The sequence below is a fragment of the Staurois parvus genome, unplaced genomic scaffold, assembly GCF_062004578.1.
Source record: "Staurois parvus isolate SC_StPar_1 unplaced genomic scaffold, SC_StPar_1.0 ptg000205l, whole genome shotgun sequence".
NCBI classification, from domain to species: domain Eukaryota; kingdom Metazoa; phylum Chordata; class Amphibia; order Anura; family Ranidae; genus Staurois; species Staurois parvus.
The window spans coordinates 1,019,214-1,037,558 of record NW_028318001.1 but is presented as its reverse complement, the minus strand read 5'-3'; the positions used below and the strand labels follow the sequence as shown (position 1 = coordinate 1,037,558).

At 39.3% G+C, this 18,345-nt stretch overlaps 1 protein-coding gene across 1 annotated transcript in view; it reads left to right on the top strand.

Annotated features, from left to right (window-relative positions):
- Positions 1-18,345, top strand: part of PRKDC (protein kinase, DNA-activated, catalytic subunit) — a 378,101-nt gene that overhangs the window by 173,046 nt on the left and 186,710 nt on the right. The window contains exons 39-44 of the mRNA XM_089678402.1: positions 6,951-7,118; positions 7,530-7,657; positions 8,316-8,523; positions 9,230-9,408; positions 11,959-12,127; positions 12,976-13,041. Of these exons, the coding sequence (XP_089534528.1) occupies positions 6,951-7,118; positions 7,530-7,657; positions 8,316-8,523; positions 9,230-9,408; positions 11,959-12,127; positions 12,976-13,041 (918 nt within the window). The remainder of the gene's footprint in view (positions 1-6,950; positions 7,119-7,529; positions 7,658-8,315; positions 8,524-9,229; positions 9,409-11,958; positions 12,128-12,975; positions 13,042-18,345) is intronic.

Here is an 18,345-nt window from a genome sequence, read left to right as displayed (position 1 = left end):
CATGTAAACGCAATCCTAGTGGCTAATTAGCTGCTGGATCGCTTTTACAAGCAGTGGGAAGATACGTCCCATCCTACTGCCTTCCACGGCTTTTTTGGGTTCTCCTGTCCTGCCAGGGGACCCGAGGAAGCAGAGGGTTGTTCCGCTGGCTGACCACAGAGCTGATTGGAGTCCGGAATGGCTCCAATCATCTCTATGGTTTAAAAAACCGGAAGCAATGAGCATTTAATCTTTTTGGTTTTGCCGAATATAAACAGCATCATTTTTAAATTGGGAAAGCTTCTGACCACACCGATCTTGGTGTGATCACATGCTTTAAGGGCAGAGGAGAGATCTAGAGTCTAATAGACTCCGGATTTCTCAGAAAAGAGTACCTGTCACTGCCTGTTGCTTGTTGGGATATTTACATTCCCTGTGATAACAATAAAAGTGATTAAAACAAATTAAAGGGACAGCGTAAAAATAAAACAAAATTAATAACTGAAAAATAAATAAATAAGAGGCGGGGGGGGGGGGGTGTTTGTACTATCCTAGCATTTTAGGGCCTCCAAAACTGATAGGTAGTGAGGAAGTGACATGAGGAAATATGCCCTTTGAAAGCCTAAAGGTGATCATTGGATTTTGGGGGCCTGTATGTGGATAGGCTGCTAAAAAGTCTCACATGTGATATCCCTATACTGTGATTTTTTTTTTTTTTCACTGAAGTGCAGAGTGCCTGGTGTATCTGTTGGGACAGTGTCCATAGCAAACTGTCTGGCACTTGTGGCCCGGAGGTGCAATGGAATTCTAAAGAGTTTATTGTACTCTCTTCATGAATTCCACTGATGGTGTTCTTGTCTGTTAGTTTGGGGGATGTTCAGTATACTAATCATTTTCCATTATATGGGAATGAAAATAACTAATAAAATATACAATAAATACTGGGTTCTCTAATGACTGTCATCTGTTGTACTGTATGTTGTTATTGTAGATTTGCATCTTATGGAACCAAAGCAATGCATCCATTAGGATGATTGACAATGTTGGCCATGCATTGATTATGAAGTATTTGTGCATTTAGTGGTTAACTAAGCTGTGAATGCTGGTCAAATGCAGAGTTATAACAAAGCATAAAAAATAATTAGGTGGATTGTCTTCTGTACATTATAGAATTTTGAATCATTATTTACTAATTATGTACTCTAGTTCATGGTAAGAGATCTCTTTGTTTACTGATTCTCAGCAGCTGGTTTTGTAAATTCCACACATTCAAATATGTTGTTTTTCTTAATTATGGATTAAGTTAACATTTGTTTTTAACTAGATAGACAAAGATATATGTAATTTTATTTATTCTGCTCATGAGATGAGAAATTGCAGATTCCTTGTAAGGGTAAAAGGAACTCAGGTGCTAAGGTGAGTAGTTGATAAGCTCCAGCAGCTTTCATGCTCATATGAACCACATGGAACAAAAAGGTGCAACTATATATGAAGCTCCAGGAAATAAGGGATCCACATAACAAAATTGTCCACAAAGAGGAGTTGGTCAGAGATAAAATGTTAAGCCACATTTATTGATGTCCAAACAGTTATTAAAAACACTTGTGCATGAAACCACAAACCTTATTGGAGGTTGTGAGGAACCCTGAACCGCCTAGATGACTTTTTGCCCATGTCCCAATGAAAGAGATGCCTGTATACACTAAGAAGATGGTAAGAAGCCTGGCAGTGCTCTGATCCGATGTATAGGGACACCTGGAGACCCTCAGATGACCCCACCGTTGAACCGGAAGTGCGGCAGAGGTCTGGCAGGAAGCCAACGTGACTGGGGAAGCAGTGTTGGCAGAAGAGGAGGTGTCCTTGCTGAGTAGTCCCAGACTTTGTCTAGTAGAGCAGAAACAGCCACCGCTGGATGTGATATCACAGTCCTGGTATGAAGCTGCTCCGAGAGCCTGAAGTAAAGACAAATAGGCTGAGGATGTAACAGGCTGAAAACCAATAGTCACAAGAGGAGGAATAGACAGTCAGTTGCTTGGACAACTACATGTTTCAGGGCACGCCCCTTCTTCTGATTATCTGACAGGAACAGGCACAGGATGTTATTTAGGGAACCAGGGGGATGAGCCATCCAGGTGGTCACATCATAATTAACCCTCACTTGTCATAAAAGATATAAAAAAAGGAAACAGATACCTGGTGAAATGCAGTTTCACAAGATTATAAATAAAAATAATCCAATGGAAAATTCTTGTGTGAATTTGTGAATCTGTGATATACAGTATATGTGTTTATAAATATACATGTACAACAATTAAGAACAGACATAATTAAGTCCCTAAAATACAAATAAAAATATATAGAAAAATAACTGACCGTAAACAGAGTCTGGACACAGATGAACAAAAATTGAACAAAAGATAGAAAAAAGTTGATCATTCAGACATTGGTATAGATGTCAATGTCCTCGTTCAAACCAGTGGGGGCCAGGGTACGCATTTTATAAATCCAGTACGTTTCTTTTTTACAGAGTAATGCAAATCTCTCATTTTCAGTCACAGAATTATGAAGAATATGTTCAATGACTAACACAGTTAAGGCTTTGGGGTCTTCATTTTGGTAGGAGGTGAAGTGACTGTCAGGGCTTTGCTCCTGCTACTTACCAAGCAGCTCTATTCTTTCAGTGCTCAGAAGCTGCTCAGCTGTTGGGTAATTACCAATCACTTGCTTTCTCCACAGTGACTAACCTGGATACCATTACCTGCCTCATTATTCCAGCCTACAGCCAGCCCTTTCTGCGATTTTAGTAGCTTAGCTCATTTCCTTCTTGCCCTTGCATGGTCTATAATCTCGAGTGTGTTCCTGTGTACAGCTTGGTCTGGCTGACTTCTCTTCCGATTCCTATTTCTTGATGTTTACTCCTGACTACGCTGACTTCTGGTTTCTGAGCCTGGTTCATCTGATTACCCACTCTGGCATCCAAACCCTGGCTTCTGTTTTGACTGCTTTCCTGAACTGTTATTTGTGATATTTCATTAAAGGTGTGATTTTAGCTGCACTTTCTGTCTCCACCTGTTTTATGGTTCCTGACATTGACGAGGAATACTGTTTTTTATTTGCCCCCCTCTATTAGCCTTCTGTGTTTGCCAATCCTCTTGAATAGGGTACGTTTCGTATGCCCAACATACAATAACTTGAAAGGGTACTGTAAGACAAACAATCCAAAAAGAGAAGACACTGCTCTAGGTGGTACAGCAGGATCAGTCTAACACATTCAGATGTGCATGCCCGGCTCGCCTCCAGAAACAGCAGGAATCAAGGAAATTGACTGGACACTCCACTAAAATGGTTGGATTTATAGAGCGTGAAGCAAATACCCTTTTCCATGCTGTAACATTTTTGCTGTGCTCATATGTTGTAATATGCACTTTTAAGTTATGCTTCAATAAATCCACAAATTTTAGTGGAGTGTGCACCCAGTTTCCTTGATTTCCTACTCTAAGACATACAGTCATGGCCAAAAATATTGGCACCCCTGCATTTCTGTCAGATAATTCACCACTTCGCCCAGAAAATTGTTGCAACTACAAATGTTTAGGCATTCTCATGTATATTTTATTTTGTTTGTATGACACAAAAAAAGATGGAGAAACAAAAAGCCAAATCTGACATATCCCAAAACTCCAAAAATGGAGTGGACAAAATTATTGGCACCCTCAATTTAATATTTGGTAGCAGACCCCTTGGAAAATAAAACTGAAATCAATCACTTCCTGTAAGCATCAATGAGTTTCTTACACCTCTCTACTGGAATTTTGGACCACTCTTCTTTTGCCAACTGCTCCAGGTCTCTCAGATTGGAATGGTTCCTTTTCCCAACTGCTGTTTTGAGATCTCTCCACAGGTACTCTATAGCATTTAGATCTGGACTCATTGCTGGCCAATTTAGTACTCTCCAGCGCTTTGTCTTAAACCATTTCTGGGTGCTCTTTGACGTGTGCTTTGGGTCATTGTCCTGCTGTGCTCAACATTGCACCCTAGAATTCTTTGGTAGTCTTTAGATTTCATAATGCCATGCACATGGTCAAGACATCCAGTGCCTGAATCAGCTAAGAAACCCCAAAATATCAGTGAACCTCCACCATGTTTGACTACAGGGATTGTACTCTTTTCTTTGAAGGCCTCATTGTCTTTTCTGACAACAGTAGAATGAGGAGCTTTACCAAAAGCTGTAATTTTGTTTCGTCTGTCCACAGCACATTCTCCCAAAAGGATTTTGGCTTCCTCCTGTATGTATTGGCACACTCCAATCTGGCTTTTTTATGTTTCTGTGTCAGCAGTGGGGTCCTTCTGGGTCTCCCACCATATCGTCCCTTTTCATTCAGATGACAACGTATAGCGTGAGCTGACACAGTTGTACCCTGTGCCTGATTTCTCTGGAAGTTGATCGAGGTTCTTTAGCCACTATTCAAACAATGCTTTGTTGCAATCTTTGATCAATTTTTCTCTTTTGTCCACGTCCAAGGAGATTATATTGATGATGTGAGATGGTAGCAGGGAGGCTTTTTTGGATTTTACCTCACATTGTAACGACAACAGAGTTTCACCTATGTGTTTGATTCTACTAGTTTACTTTTCTTGGATCTGGAGTTGGTTCATGAGGATTGGTTGATAATCACCAAAAATTACAGCATACCAACCAGTGGCAACACATACAGTACAACTTTTTTAAGATGGACAGGCAGTTAACAACAAGGTAAAGGAACTTCCAGAAGGCTCCTGTGTTAGATTCATCACTGGGCACAGTGATGACTATAGAGCCATCATTAATACCCTCAAACGACATTGGCACATTGCACAGTTTGACCCTAAGTTAGGGCCTTATTTTCCTTAGGTCCCACAGGTAACTTTCAAAAGAGCATGGGCTCATAAAAAAACTGCATAGCCCCTAGCAAACTGAAAGGTCCATCTATTAATAAACATGGTAATATCAAACTATACATTGACACTAGAGTTGGTATGCCGTAAGCGTTGCTGTTTGACATGCCAGTTCATAAAACATGGACAGTCATCCTTCAATGGTAGGACTGGCAATTTCTTTCCCATCTAACAGTTTATTAAATGTTCTGCAGAATATATGGGATATGTCTTACAGTACCCTTGCAAGTTACTGTATGTTAGGTGTCTGAAACGTACCTAATGTGAGAGGACTGACAAACACAGAAGGCTAATAGAGGAGGGCAAAGACAAACACAGCATTCCTCGTCACTTTATCATAATAAAGACCACAAAACCTTAACTGTGTTACACCCCGGTCACACCAATTCCGACTTTGAAATCGTGCCACTTACAGTGAAGTTGCACAATTTCAAAGTCCAATGACATGCCGATTTGAGGTGTGATTTGCAAGACATCTGACACAGATGTCTATGCAAATTGCACCAAAAGTTGTGCATGCACTACTTTAGAAATCTGTGTGGCTCCGACCAAGTCGGAACTTCACCGATATGACCACTGTAATTGCGGACAATAGGGTGCAACTTGCCGAGTGATAGGCAAGTCGTATGGCATGCAAATCGCATGCCAAGTCGTACCCGGTGTGACCAGGGACTTAGCAATTGAACATATTCCTCATAATTCTCTGACTTAAAATTAGATATTTGTGTTACTCTGTAAAAAAAAAACGTAATAGATTTATAAAATGGTTACTTTAGCCGCCAATGGTTTGAACGAGGACATTGGCATCCATATCATTGTCGGAATTATCAACTTTTTTTCTATCTTTTGTTCTTCTCTGTCCATATTCCATTTACTGTCAAGTTATTATTCTGTATATCTTTATTTGTATTTTAGGGACTTAATTTTGTCTGTTCTTAATTGTTTTACATCTATATTTATAAATACATACACATACAGTACGTATTCACACAAGAATTTTCCATTGGATTATTTTTATTTATAAGCTTGTGACATTGCATTTTACCAGGTATCTGTTACGGATTTTAAATTGTATCTTCTATGACAAATGAGCTGTAATGGTTAATTATGATGTGACCATCTGGATGTCTCATCCCCCTGGCTCCCTATGTAACATCCTGTGCTTGTTCCTGTCAGATGACCTGAAGAAGGGGTGTGCCCCAAAACATGTAGTTGTCTAAGCTACTGTATGTATATTCCTCCTCTTGAGACTATTGGTGTTCAGCCTGTTACATTCTCAGCCTATTGCCCTTACTCTGGGCTCTCGGACCAGCTTTGTGCCAGGACTGTGCTATCACATCCAGTATGGCGACCCAGATGTTTCCGGTTTACTGGCCAAGGTCTGGGACTACTCAGCAAGGACACATCCTCTTCTGCCAACACTGCTTCCCAAGTCAAGCTGGCTTCTTGCCAGACCTCTGCACTTCTTGTCCAACGCCAGCGTCATCTGAGGGTCTCCAGGTGTCCCCATACATCAAATCTGAGCACTGCCAGACTTCCTGCAAGCTCCTTAAAGTATACTGTACAAACAGCTCTTTCATTGGGACCACGGCAATGAATCATGTAGGCGGTTCAGGCTTCTTCACAACCTCCAGTAAAGTTTGTGATTTCATGCACAAGTGGACCATTTTGTTATATTGTGGATCCCATATTTCCTGGCGTTTTATATATAGTTGCTGCTTATCTCGTAGCTTATTGATTCTAAACATCCAGTGTTATGAATACTAGACTGCTACAGACAGCCATTTTTTTTTCATTTTTTTGTGCAACGCCTTCACTTGCTTTAAACAGACTCACATTCCAATTTATATGTTGGTTCAGTACAACATTATGCAGGACAGGACATTTTTAGCGTGTCAAATGTGTTTCTAATGTATTCTTTAAATAGCACTAACATTTGTTTCTATCAACTTCAACAGTTACGTGTGTATTTTTTAGTGTTTAGTTATATTTAATATTATAGTATGCTTATGGTTTCATGCTATTATATTTTTTAGAGTCAGACTATTATAATTCTTCCTTTCTTTACCAACCTCAAAGAAGAAAAACTTGATGAGTTGAAAAATACACTTGAGCAGTTTGTTGCCTTTAATTTTCCAATGAGATCTGATGAGTTTCCAAAGGGAACCTTAAGGTATAATAATTATGTGGACACTGTGAAGAAGGTAAGAGGTGGCTGCCAAACTTTCTGTGTTATAAAATAAATACATTACATGTAACCAGAGTAGTACGGCTACAGAAAAAAATGTGCATACCACATTTTAGAGTCTGTCCTGTGACAGAGCATGACCTGATACAAAATGCTCAGGTTATATATGTATAGGCACAATATAGTGTATTTGTGTATTAAGTATATGAAGGATTTTTAGTAACTGACTGAAGCATGTGTTAGCAAATGACTAAAGTTGTGAATAGTTAATGAAAACATGAGATATGAGAAGGGTGTTATCCCATGGCCAGAAAGTGGTAAAAACATTTAGCTCTGGTATGCTGAAAGCTTTGACCCTGGATGGCTTAAAAATTGTGATATTCACTTATTGTAATTAAATTGGTACTAAATATGTCCACTGTTTCAGTTCTTAGATGCACTGGAGTTGTCTCGAAGTCCACTGCTCTTGCAGATCATGGCAGAAATTTTTTGTCGGGACAGCAAGCATGTAATGGAAGAATTGTTTCAGAAAAGTTTAAAAGCCATTATTCTGAGGTAAGTGTCATATTTTTTTAATAAATGTTTCTTAAACTTTAATTCTGCTATATGATTTTTGCATATATGGATGTTTAATCATTTTGTTTATGCAGATGCATGAAGGTCTCAAAACCGTAACTTTTTAGCCTCATAGCTTTTTGATCCAACACCTTGAATTACTTAATAGTCATAAGTTGCTTACCACTTGGAAGATTGCTAAATGTTAGATCTTATGACCATATGGGGAAAAAAAAACTAATTCCCTGCAAACAAGCTAAAGTTTTGGTCTGACTTACAGCAGGTATTTGCATGGACCACTGAAATAAGAGCAAAGATTGCGTGGTTAGTTCATAATTCTTCTACTAGGATAAATTAATGCCCATACACCAAAACCCAGAAAAGGGATCTATATAATTTAGAGAAAAATTTTTTTTTTTTCCTTTCAAAATAAACAAGACTCAGTAGATACTGTAGACAACATCCCATTTTTCCTCTAGCTTTTTGTCCAAGTTTATTTTTGTAATCTACCCTTCTGCTTGCAGTTTTCTGAAAAGCAATGTGTTTGATGTACAGATGCAATGGAGCGTGTACTTTCTTGAAGCAAAATCTGAGAGAACGCCATTCTAAAATGTTTTCCTCTTCAAAAAGCACTTAAAATGTTTTTGTTTTGCCTAAGGAGTAACTCTGATGAACAAGTACTCCTGATGAATACTTTGCACAGAATGTTTACTAGTGAAAATCTGTTGTCAAATACAGCAAGGCAGGCTATAATTGACAGATGCCTACTAACACTCCTGTGGAACTGCAGCCTTGATGCTTTGAAAGAGTTCTTCTGCAAAATCGTTTCTCTCTCAGTGGATACTCTCAAAGGCAAATTTACCAAGGTGAATAATCCTTTTTGTTTCTTTTATTAGTTAAAAGAAAAACTGGAAACCTTACCTGAATCCTCATATATATGTATATAAAGCAACCCTTTCAGTCTTTTTATATAAAGTAAGGTTTTCCCGACTATATAGGTAATAACATGCATCTTTTTCACTTCCTTTTAAGCAGGAGTTTTAGTTTTAAAGACAAATTGCACTTTCAGAGAGAGTGCATTTTTCCTGTTTGCCCCTTTAAACTGCTCTAACAGACTCCACTTCCCTCTAGAAATGCATACTTACCTCAGTCCATGGCTGCAGCTTTCAGGGAATATTTACATCCTGAGCCTGCACAGTAGAACCTCAGAAAAGTTAATGGGGCCTACCTACCTCTGTCTGTGAGTGAGAGACAGAACTCATACACTTGTTTGGGGCTCTAGTGTGCAGTTGTGGCCAGGAGAAAGCGGAATGGTGGAGCAGGATGCAGACAATCACTGGACACCACACGTCAAGGTAAGCATGTATCTCTGAAGAAGGGGATATTAGATCCATTGGGTCAGCTTAAAGGGGCAAACAGGAAAAGTGCACTTTCTCTTGAAGTTCATGCATACTTTAAACCTTGCTTTAAACTATACAGCATGAAGGTCAGTATTGGTGAAACTTTTTTCAACAGTTTTAAGGTAATATAAAACACCAATACAAAACCATATTTGTATGCTCCTCTTTACAGACATCAGAAACTGTCTTTGAGACACAGCTTACCAAGAAATTGGGATATTATAAAATGTTTGAAGTTCTGTATTCCCGCCTCTCCAGAGATGAAATTTATTCAAAGCAATCCAGAATAAATCATGCTTTTGAAGGATCGTCTAACGTAGAAGGAAATCAACTAAACAAGACTTTAATCAAGTAAGTGCTATTAAAGATATAACTTGTAAGTTACTAGTATAATCGTAGCTGGAAAAATACAACCAGGTTGTTAGAATTTGCTGCAAAAGATCTGCATGCCATGGGTATCTGCCAAAAAGACAGAGCTCCTGGCCACTCACTCAATCTTGTCAATCTGCTTTTGACTAACTGTAATCTAATGGCTGTGAGTATGTAAAATTTACTTTTTTTTTTTTAAGTAACTGTATGTTCCACACTGACCATGCCTCATGTCCCTTTTAATGCCCACTCAGTGCTTAGAGAACATCACTCTTATGGGTAATGAGTGTGTAGTAAAGGCTGCGCTGTTCTGACTTAAAATTGAACCTGCTCATAGTGGACAGGAAGTTTCCTCTGCGGCCATGAACAAGTTGTCAGTTATACATTTATTTGACAAAACAGTGGCTCTCACAAGTGAGAATGATTTACAACTGTTATTGACAATCACTACTTAAACTTTAACCACTTGCCTACTGGCACTTATACCCCCTTCCTGCCCAGGCCAATTTTCAGCTTTCAGCGCTGTCGCACTTTGAATGACAATTGCACTTTCATGCAACACTGTACCCATATGAAATTTTTATCGTTTGTTTTCACACAAATAGAGCTTTCTTTTGGTGATATTTACTCGCTGTTGGGTGTTTTATTTTTTGCGCTATAAAGAAAAAAGGAGCAAAAGATTTGAAATAAAAAGTTTTTCTTTTGTTTCTATTATAAAATTTTGTAAACAGGTAATTTTTCTCCTCCACTGATGTGCATTGATGATGAGGCTGCACTGGTAGGCAGCACTGTTAGGAGGCACTGATGAGCTGCCACTGATAGGAGGCACTGATGGGTAGCACTGCTGGGTGGCACTGATGGGTACGTGTGGGTGGCACTGATGGGCACAGGTGGGCGGTGTCACGATCGCCGCCACCAATATGCGACAATCGCACGACCGCGACCAACAATAATACGTCACGCCCGCGGCGTCAGAACTTCTCACCAAACTCGTGACCGAAGGACCGGTCGATCTAAAACCGCGGTGTGACGTGCGCAACAAGGCCACACCCAGCTGCACCCTGCACAGCGATTGGGCTACAATCGGTGCCTGCAGCCTGAATGCGCTTGTTACTTGTTCGGGTTAATTACGGAACTAACCACCTACTGCCACCACCACTTTTGTCGGAGACTGGGAAACTCCCGTTATCAAATATACACTATAATGATTGAAATATTGATCTATATAACACGGTCCGCAGGCCTGTTATACAGAGATTATAACAAACAGTAGCGTCTCTTCAAAGGCAGGAATTTGTGAATTGCAAGTAAGCTCTTAAAAACAGTTTAGCACTTTCAGAAAGAAAGATTTATTACTAAAAGAGTCAAACAGGTGCAATAAAATATTTACAGAAAGATGTAACTAAGATATATATTTATATATACACATATAAAGGTACAGCAAAGAGATAATAGGAAGGAAGTTACAGGGTTAAGTTACTTGCCAATATGCCTTGGTTTGTAAGCAGATCCAAGTTGCAGAGCAGGAAGGGTCTTTGATCTCCTCTGTTACGATGTTAAGATCAGGAGATGTGGTTAGCTTAGCTTTTTAGGCTTGCCAGCCTGTCTTTTAATAGCCCCTTGCAAGGGGGGTGGCTCTGAATACTGGCCAATACCCTGTTTTGGGCGGGATCCTCAGATGGGCGCTGCATTAAAACTAACAGCTTCATAATCCATGATATGAAACATAGGTGACAGCTGACCTGAGGAATGTTCAATTAACTTCTGTCACCTGGCTGGTAGGTTGTATGAGGTTCCGACTTCTTTCAAGTCCAGGAAAAGCTGCCTTATCTTGATTAGGAGGGGTGAGCTTTCCCAGGCCTTGAGACTGAGCGTCTGCCGTTCATGGGGGGGCTTTGTAGCACTGGGCCCCCCCCCCCCCGCGGCTCCAGCCTGCCAGCAACCTTTAACACACATCTGTCCCGGTGCCTCTCAGGAAGGGAGGGGGTAGGGAAGGAAGGATTGAGTAATACTTCCAATAGAAAAGGGGAACTCCGCGTCCAACTCTGATGAGCCAGTTTGCTACAGGCGGCACTGATGGGTACAGGTGGGTGGCACTGCTGGGCACTGATCATCAATACCCTGATGATCAGTGCCGATCACTTCTCTGACAATTGCCGGTTATCGGCAGTACTTTGCTCACGCTATGACAGCGTGAGGAAAGTGCAGCCAATAACCGGTAACCGTATTTACATGATGATCTGCTGTGTCATTGGACACAGCTGATCACGTGCTAAAAGGCCGCCATGATCGGTCCTTTACCATATCACGCGATCACCGGCGGCTCCAGGTGCACGCTGCTGGAGGCGCACAGGGGGCGTATTCTGGAATGACATCCATGGACGTTGTCCCAGAACCAGACAATCGCGCTGTTGCTGTCTTTTAGCTATAGCACAGTAGGGAACTAGTTATGTAGATTGAATAAGCCACATATCAACTTTAATAAAACAAAGTGTTAAGTATGTATTAACTTATCTTTATCATATTTTTAAGATTGTGTTACGATGCATATACTGAGAATATGAGTGGTGAAAGCCAGCTCCTGGAAAAGAGGCGAGAATATCATTGTGCTGCATATAACTGTGCTGTGGCAGTTGTGATTTGCACTCAGACTGACAGCAAATTCTACTATGGCTTTCTTCTCTCAGAAAAAAAGGAAAAGGTAATCAATGAATTATCCTAAATTTGTATTGTCTCCACTTATGTCATCAGTGTAAATATAAAGAAAACCGGTTCAGTAGTTTTCTGTTACTTCAGTTTTGATAGGTTATAATGATCTCCCATTGGTATCATCTGTAATTTGAGTAAGATAGTAATTCTACCAGATTAAGAACTCATGATCTGTATCTGCAGTATAAGTTAGAATTCCGTATTCTCACAAAAGAATTTATATAGTTTGTCTCTACAGCTTTTAGTACAGATCTTGCCATTCATGGGTTTAGGCCTAGTTCATAGCAGAACGTGTTCTGTGCGTGTTTCCTGCATTGCACTTAGATGCAGTCTGCAGCAGGTGTCTATGTTAATTTAACAACACCCCAAATGCAGGTCGCAAATTCAGTGCGTTTGCCTTTACCGGCTCTCATTGGTACAGAAGTACCATGCGATCCACTTGCAGTGGATTGAGAAAAGTAGCGCATTCATCACTTTTGGTGCGGTTCAGTGCGATTTGAGCCCATTCAAGATGAAGGGGTTCAAATTGCACTGGACTGAACCGTATGCGAATCGCACAGGAACGTGCTGTGTGATCCTGTGCAATTCCTGGTGAAAGTGAGTACTTAGAGTGTTCACATGTCGGTTTCACTAATGACACCTGTCTAGTGTAGTCAATGGACGGAAATATTACCTGTCGTCTTCTTTTTCCTTTCTTCCCCCAATCCCTCTCCCCATATCAAGATATTTGTCACCGGGCAAGATAGAAACACTATATGAAAGATAAAGGTGTTGGGAATTTTAAAATAATCTGTTTAACATTTTATTTAAGATCATGGTTTTATTTGTTTTTCTTTTAAGAATGTGCTCATACTTGAAAATATAATCGACCTTCAAAGACAGTACTCATTTCCCATAGAAGTTGAGGTAAGTTCTAATTAAAAAAACAAAAAAAAATTATGTGCTTAAATGTCATGGCCCTTCGTCGCCACCTGCCCAAGTCAAAGCCAATGGTGTACTTTCTGAGCCTTACCGTGTTTAAAATAGAACCAGACAGGGCTGTCTCCTTTCCCCACTCATTTTTGCCCTCTCACTGAAACCTTTTCTGTGTAGGGATAGACATAACCCCAACATGTCAGGCATGCAGTTGGGTCCTCTCCATTTAAAGTTTCTGCTTATGCAGATGATATGTTGTTCTCCCTTACCAAACCTATCATCTCACTCTCTAATTTACTAATTCGACTAATATGGGACTATGGATAACCTGAAAATTCATTTCTCAAAATCTGATGGGTATAGCTATGCCCTTGTTTCACATAGGTCACCTTCAGCATACTTACAAATTCAAATGCACCTTCCAGGCCTTGAAATATTTGGGTACTTATATCGATCCTCACTTGAGCCAGGTTTTCCCCCTTAACTTTCTCCCTCTCCTTTCCACAGTGCGATTATGATCTGAAAAATACAAATCTGGTCTATTTTCTTGGTTTGCATGGTGTAACATTCTAAAGATGTCCATACTACTGACATTTTCATATCTCTTCCAAACCTTACCTATCTACATACAAAATTCCTTCCTTTAAACAAAATAATACTCCATTTATTTTTGGACGGTAAAAGCCCAATGTGCTTCAGTGCCTTTTATTGGTATTCAAATGGTTTGGTGGCCTAGCCCCACCTGATACCATGATATATTATCAAGCCAAACATCTAGTCATGCTTATTGATTGGTGTCGGCTTACAGACCTTTAACTCTCACCACAAAGTGAGCAGTCACAATTCTTCATCTCTCTGCGCAGTGCACCTTGATGTATTTCTGACCTTCCCTCTCCAATCCAATTGCACCCAACAATTTTCCCCACTTTAAAAATATGTGCTAAAAACCTCTCCTTATCACCTTTGCCCCCCAACCCACGTTCCCTATACACCATCTTGGGGAACCAGCGCTTTCCACTAGGCTTATTAAACTGTTCTTTCTGAACACTGTCCCCAATATTTCCAAGAATCCTTTTTTTTTTTTTTTTTTTTTAAAGATTTCTTCCAGTGGCCATTTATCACCTCCTTAACATAAGACTCTGAATCCCCCCCTTCATGTTTACCATCAAGCTCTAAGTATGTTCTGATATTAGCCCGATAAGACTTTTTCTCAGATGTACTCTTGTCTAAGCTCAATAAGGCTATAAACAACATTGCATATCAAATGGCATCAGTTCTTCATAACTTCTTCCCTTCTATATCAGACCATTGCTGGAGGTGCTAGGCAGAAAGGTGAGACATTTTGCACATATTTTGTCTTTTCCGAAGCTTACACAATTCTGTAGGGAAGTACGGAGAGTCTCGAAAAATTGACTTATATCCTCCCTGAGAACCCCATCTTTTATCCCCTTACATGTTTCAGAGATACTGACTAAAACATACAAAAAAAAAAAAAAAAAAATCAGTCACCTAATCAATTTTGCTAAATCATGTATCTTGTTAAAGTGGAAAAACGATCTATGGCTGCAGACCCCAGGCCTAGCTCTGCTGGCCCTAGTGTCCTTATGGATTTTTCAGTGTTAAAGCTTATCACTAATTATATTGCTCCTGCTTTTGCAATCTCATGCTTCTACAAACCTAGTTATTTGGCAAATGTACTCAACTGTTCATTGAGTGGTAGTCGTGCACTGATTAAGAGGCAAATTTTGGTTGTGTACATTTTTTTTAGTTCCCTAGTAGAGACAGTGGCACTTTTCTCTCTGATGCACTTGTTATGGTTTTCATCACCATATCTGGATTTACGTGTTGCCCCATGTGAGAAATGGGGAGTGAGTAGCGCTTCATACATCTCCCTTCCCTGTCACTGTGGGGAACTAAATGAAATGGAAGACCTTGTCCTCTCCTTTCATTAACAACATGAGGCCTACACCAAAACATTGCTCCACTGGGATGCTTTCAAATTTACAACAAAGGAAAATCTTTTTTCCTGCCCATCCCTGAATTATCTTCATCACCATGCTGTATGCCTGACAAATTCCCTCCTGTTTTTTTTTTTCTTTTTTTTTTTCTTACACCCCCTATTTAAACCTCTCTTTCTTCTTTCCCTTCCTTTCTTGTATTCAATTGAAAAATTGGGAATGCAGTACTCCGTTTGTTCTATTTATTTTCTTCTTGGTTTGCATGCTGTTTACTTCTGTACAACTTAATATATAGTTGTAAGCTCTGAATTCTGTAAATAAAGAATTTTAATAAATTATCATGGCCCTGCAAAAAGTAACAGCAAAAAAACTGTGTGATAATGTTGTGTTTTTTTTTGTTTTTTGTTTCAATTTTATGTGGTTACTACACCACACTAACTGCTGTATTTGCGCAAGTCATGAGTGTACATTTAAATATAACAGGTGCAGTTTTTTTTTTTTTCTTGTTCATGAACATTTGGTAGGCCATGAAAGATAGTCAGTGGGTGTTTGTGTGTGTATGTGTGTATGTGAGAGGGGAAAGCATTTTTGCTTGCAGCAACTGTAAAAAATGTATCCATTCCGTACTTCTGATTTTCCTGCGTATGCAGTGCAAACATTACTTTGCTATGAAAAGAAATAAAAGGGGATAATGAGATCTTATAGTTAGTGTTATACCTAGTAGTCGTTAGTACTGTAGGGTATAGGTATTAATTTATATATTCATAAATTCACATAAAAAGAGTATAAAAGCAAGTTCTAAAAAATTATATGTAAAATTTTATGTAAATAAATTAATTACGGATAAATGAAATAGCTGCTAGCACTTAAGGTATCGGTAACTGTCCCAATGTAAATGTATATCCTAAACGTGTAGCGCTGCAAACTCCTGAAACATGAATATCTATTATCATACTCAAATATATAAAGTGCAAACAAGTGTGTGAATAGTGCAATCAAATAAATCACTGAGAGTCCGTGACGACCACAAATATTATACAGCAGGCAGTGAAAACTGCTAATGTCCTTTATCCAAGTGTGCAAGTGCAAACGTGTGGTTATTGATGAAGAGAATCCACCACCTCGGATGGATGTACACTCACCAGACTGCAAGTAAATCAGCGCATCTGTTTATATCACACATCTGGGGGTATAATGACCGCTCCGGATTTACTCCTGCAGCTCCCTCCATCCATCAGTTAAGGCAGGTGTCATCTAATCCTAGGGGGAATCAGCTCAACCACAGGAGCCAGAAAGTGCTTATATAGTGCAGTATTTTTGATGAGTTTAAATCACAGTAGTAAGAAAACATCCACATGGAGTAAATAAATTGTAAAATCAAATACAAAGATGGCCGCCGCTCCTCGGTATCGGCGGCGTGACATCAGCAATGTAGGCTACATTGCCTGGTATTTGATTTTACAATTTATTTACTCCACATGGATGTTTTCTTACTACTTCATCAATAACCACACATTTGCACTTGCGCACTTGGATAAAGGACATTAACATTTTTCACTGTCTGCTGTATAATATTTGTGGTCATCACGGACTCTCAGTGATTTATTTGATTGCACTATTCACGCACTACTTTGCTATGGGCTACTGTATTTTTCTCAAAATTTCCTGATATCAAGTATAATATGAGCAGGGTGAAATTCTAATAGTTCAAGAACTCAATAATCATCTATTACCCAATGCCTGCACCAGGATAAGCTCATGTATATGATAGAGTATGGGGTCTTGTGTGTTACTATGGTGTATACAAAGCGCTAGTGAATAATTAAATATTAAATGTTGAGCGATACTAAAACTGTTGTGAAAATAATACCATAATGAAAATAAAAAATTTAAATTATGTGTAAAAACTGTGAAAAAATGTGGTTCGCTAACACTCCACACAAACTCATACCATTGTGTTATAGAGAATACTGTCAGAAATGGTGTCGCGCTCCACTAGCAAATACAATAATAAAATTGTGATTAAATTAATATATGTGTGTGTGTGTGTGTGTGTGTGTATATGTGTGTGTGTGTGTATGTATATATATATATATATATATATATATATATATACACACAGTGGGGATCGAATGTTTGGGCACCCCAGCTAAAAATTTGTATTAATGTGCATAAAGAAGCCAAGGAAAGATGGAAAAATCTCCAAAAGGCATCAAATTACAAATTAGACATTCTTCTAATATGTCAACAAAAGTTAGATTTTATTTCCATCATTTACACTTTCAAAATAACAGAAAACAAAAAAATGGCGTCTGCAAAAGTTTGGGCACCCTGCAGAATTTATAGCATGCACTGCCCCCTTTGCAAAGCTGAGACCTGCCAGTGTCATGGATTGTTCTCAATCATCGTCTGGGAAGATCAGGTGATGTCAATCTCCAAGGTTTTAAATGCCCAGACTCATCTGACCTTGCCCCAACAATCAGCACCATGGGTTCTTCTAAGGAGTTGTCTAGAAAACTGAAACTGAAAATAGTTGACGCTCACAAAGCTGGAGAAGGCTATAAGAAGATAGCAAAGCGTTTTCAGATGTCAATATCCTCTGTTCGGAATGTAATTAAGAAATGGCAGTCATCAGGAACAGTGGAAGTTAAAGCAAGATCTGGAAGACCAAGAAAAATATCAGACAGAACAGCTCGCAGGATTGTGAGAAAAACAATTCAAAACCCACGTTTGACTGCACGATCCCTCCAGAAAGATCTGGCAGACACTGGAGTTGTGGTACACTATTCCACTATAAAGAGATACTTGTACAAATATGGTCTTCATGGAAGAGTCATCAGAAGAAAACCTCTTCTATGTCCTCACCACAAAAATCATCGTTTGAACTTTGCAAATGAACATATAGACAAGCCTGAGGCATTTTGGAAACAAGTTCTGTGGACCGATGAGGTTAAAATTGAACTTTTTGGCCGGAATAAGCAAAGGTACGTTTGGAGAAGAAGGGGCACAGAATTTAATGAAAAGAACCTCTGTCGAACTGTTAAGCATGGGGTTGGATCAATCATGCTTTGGGGTTGTGTTGCAGCCAGTGGCACAGGGAACATCTCACGAGTAGAAGGAAAAATGGATTCAATAAAATTTCAGCAAATTTTGGATGGTAACTTGATGCCATCTGTGAAAAAGCTGAAGTTAAAGAGAGGATGGCTTCTACAAATGGATAATGATCCTAAACACACCTCGAAATTCACAGGGGATTACATCAAGAGGCGTAAACTGAAGGTTTTGCCATGGCCTTCACAATCTCCTGACCTCAACATAATTGAAAATCTATGGATAG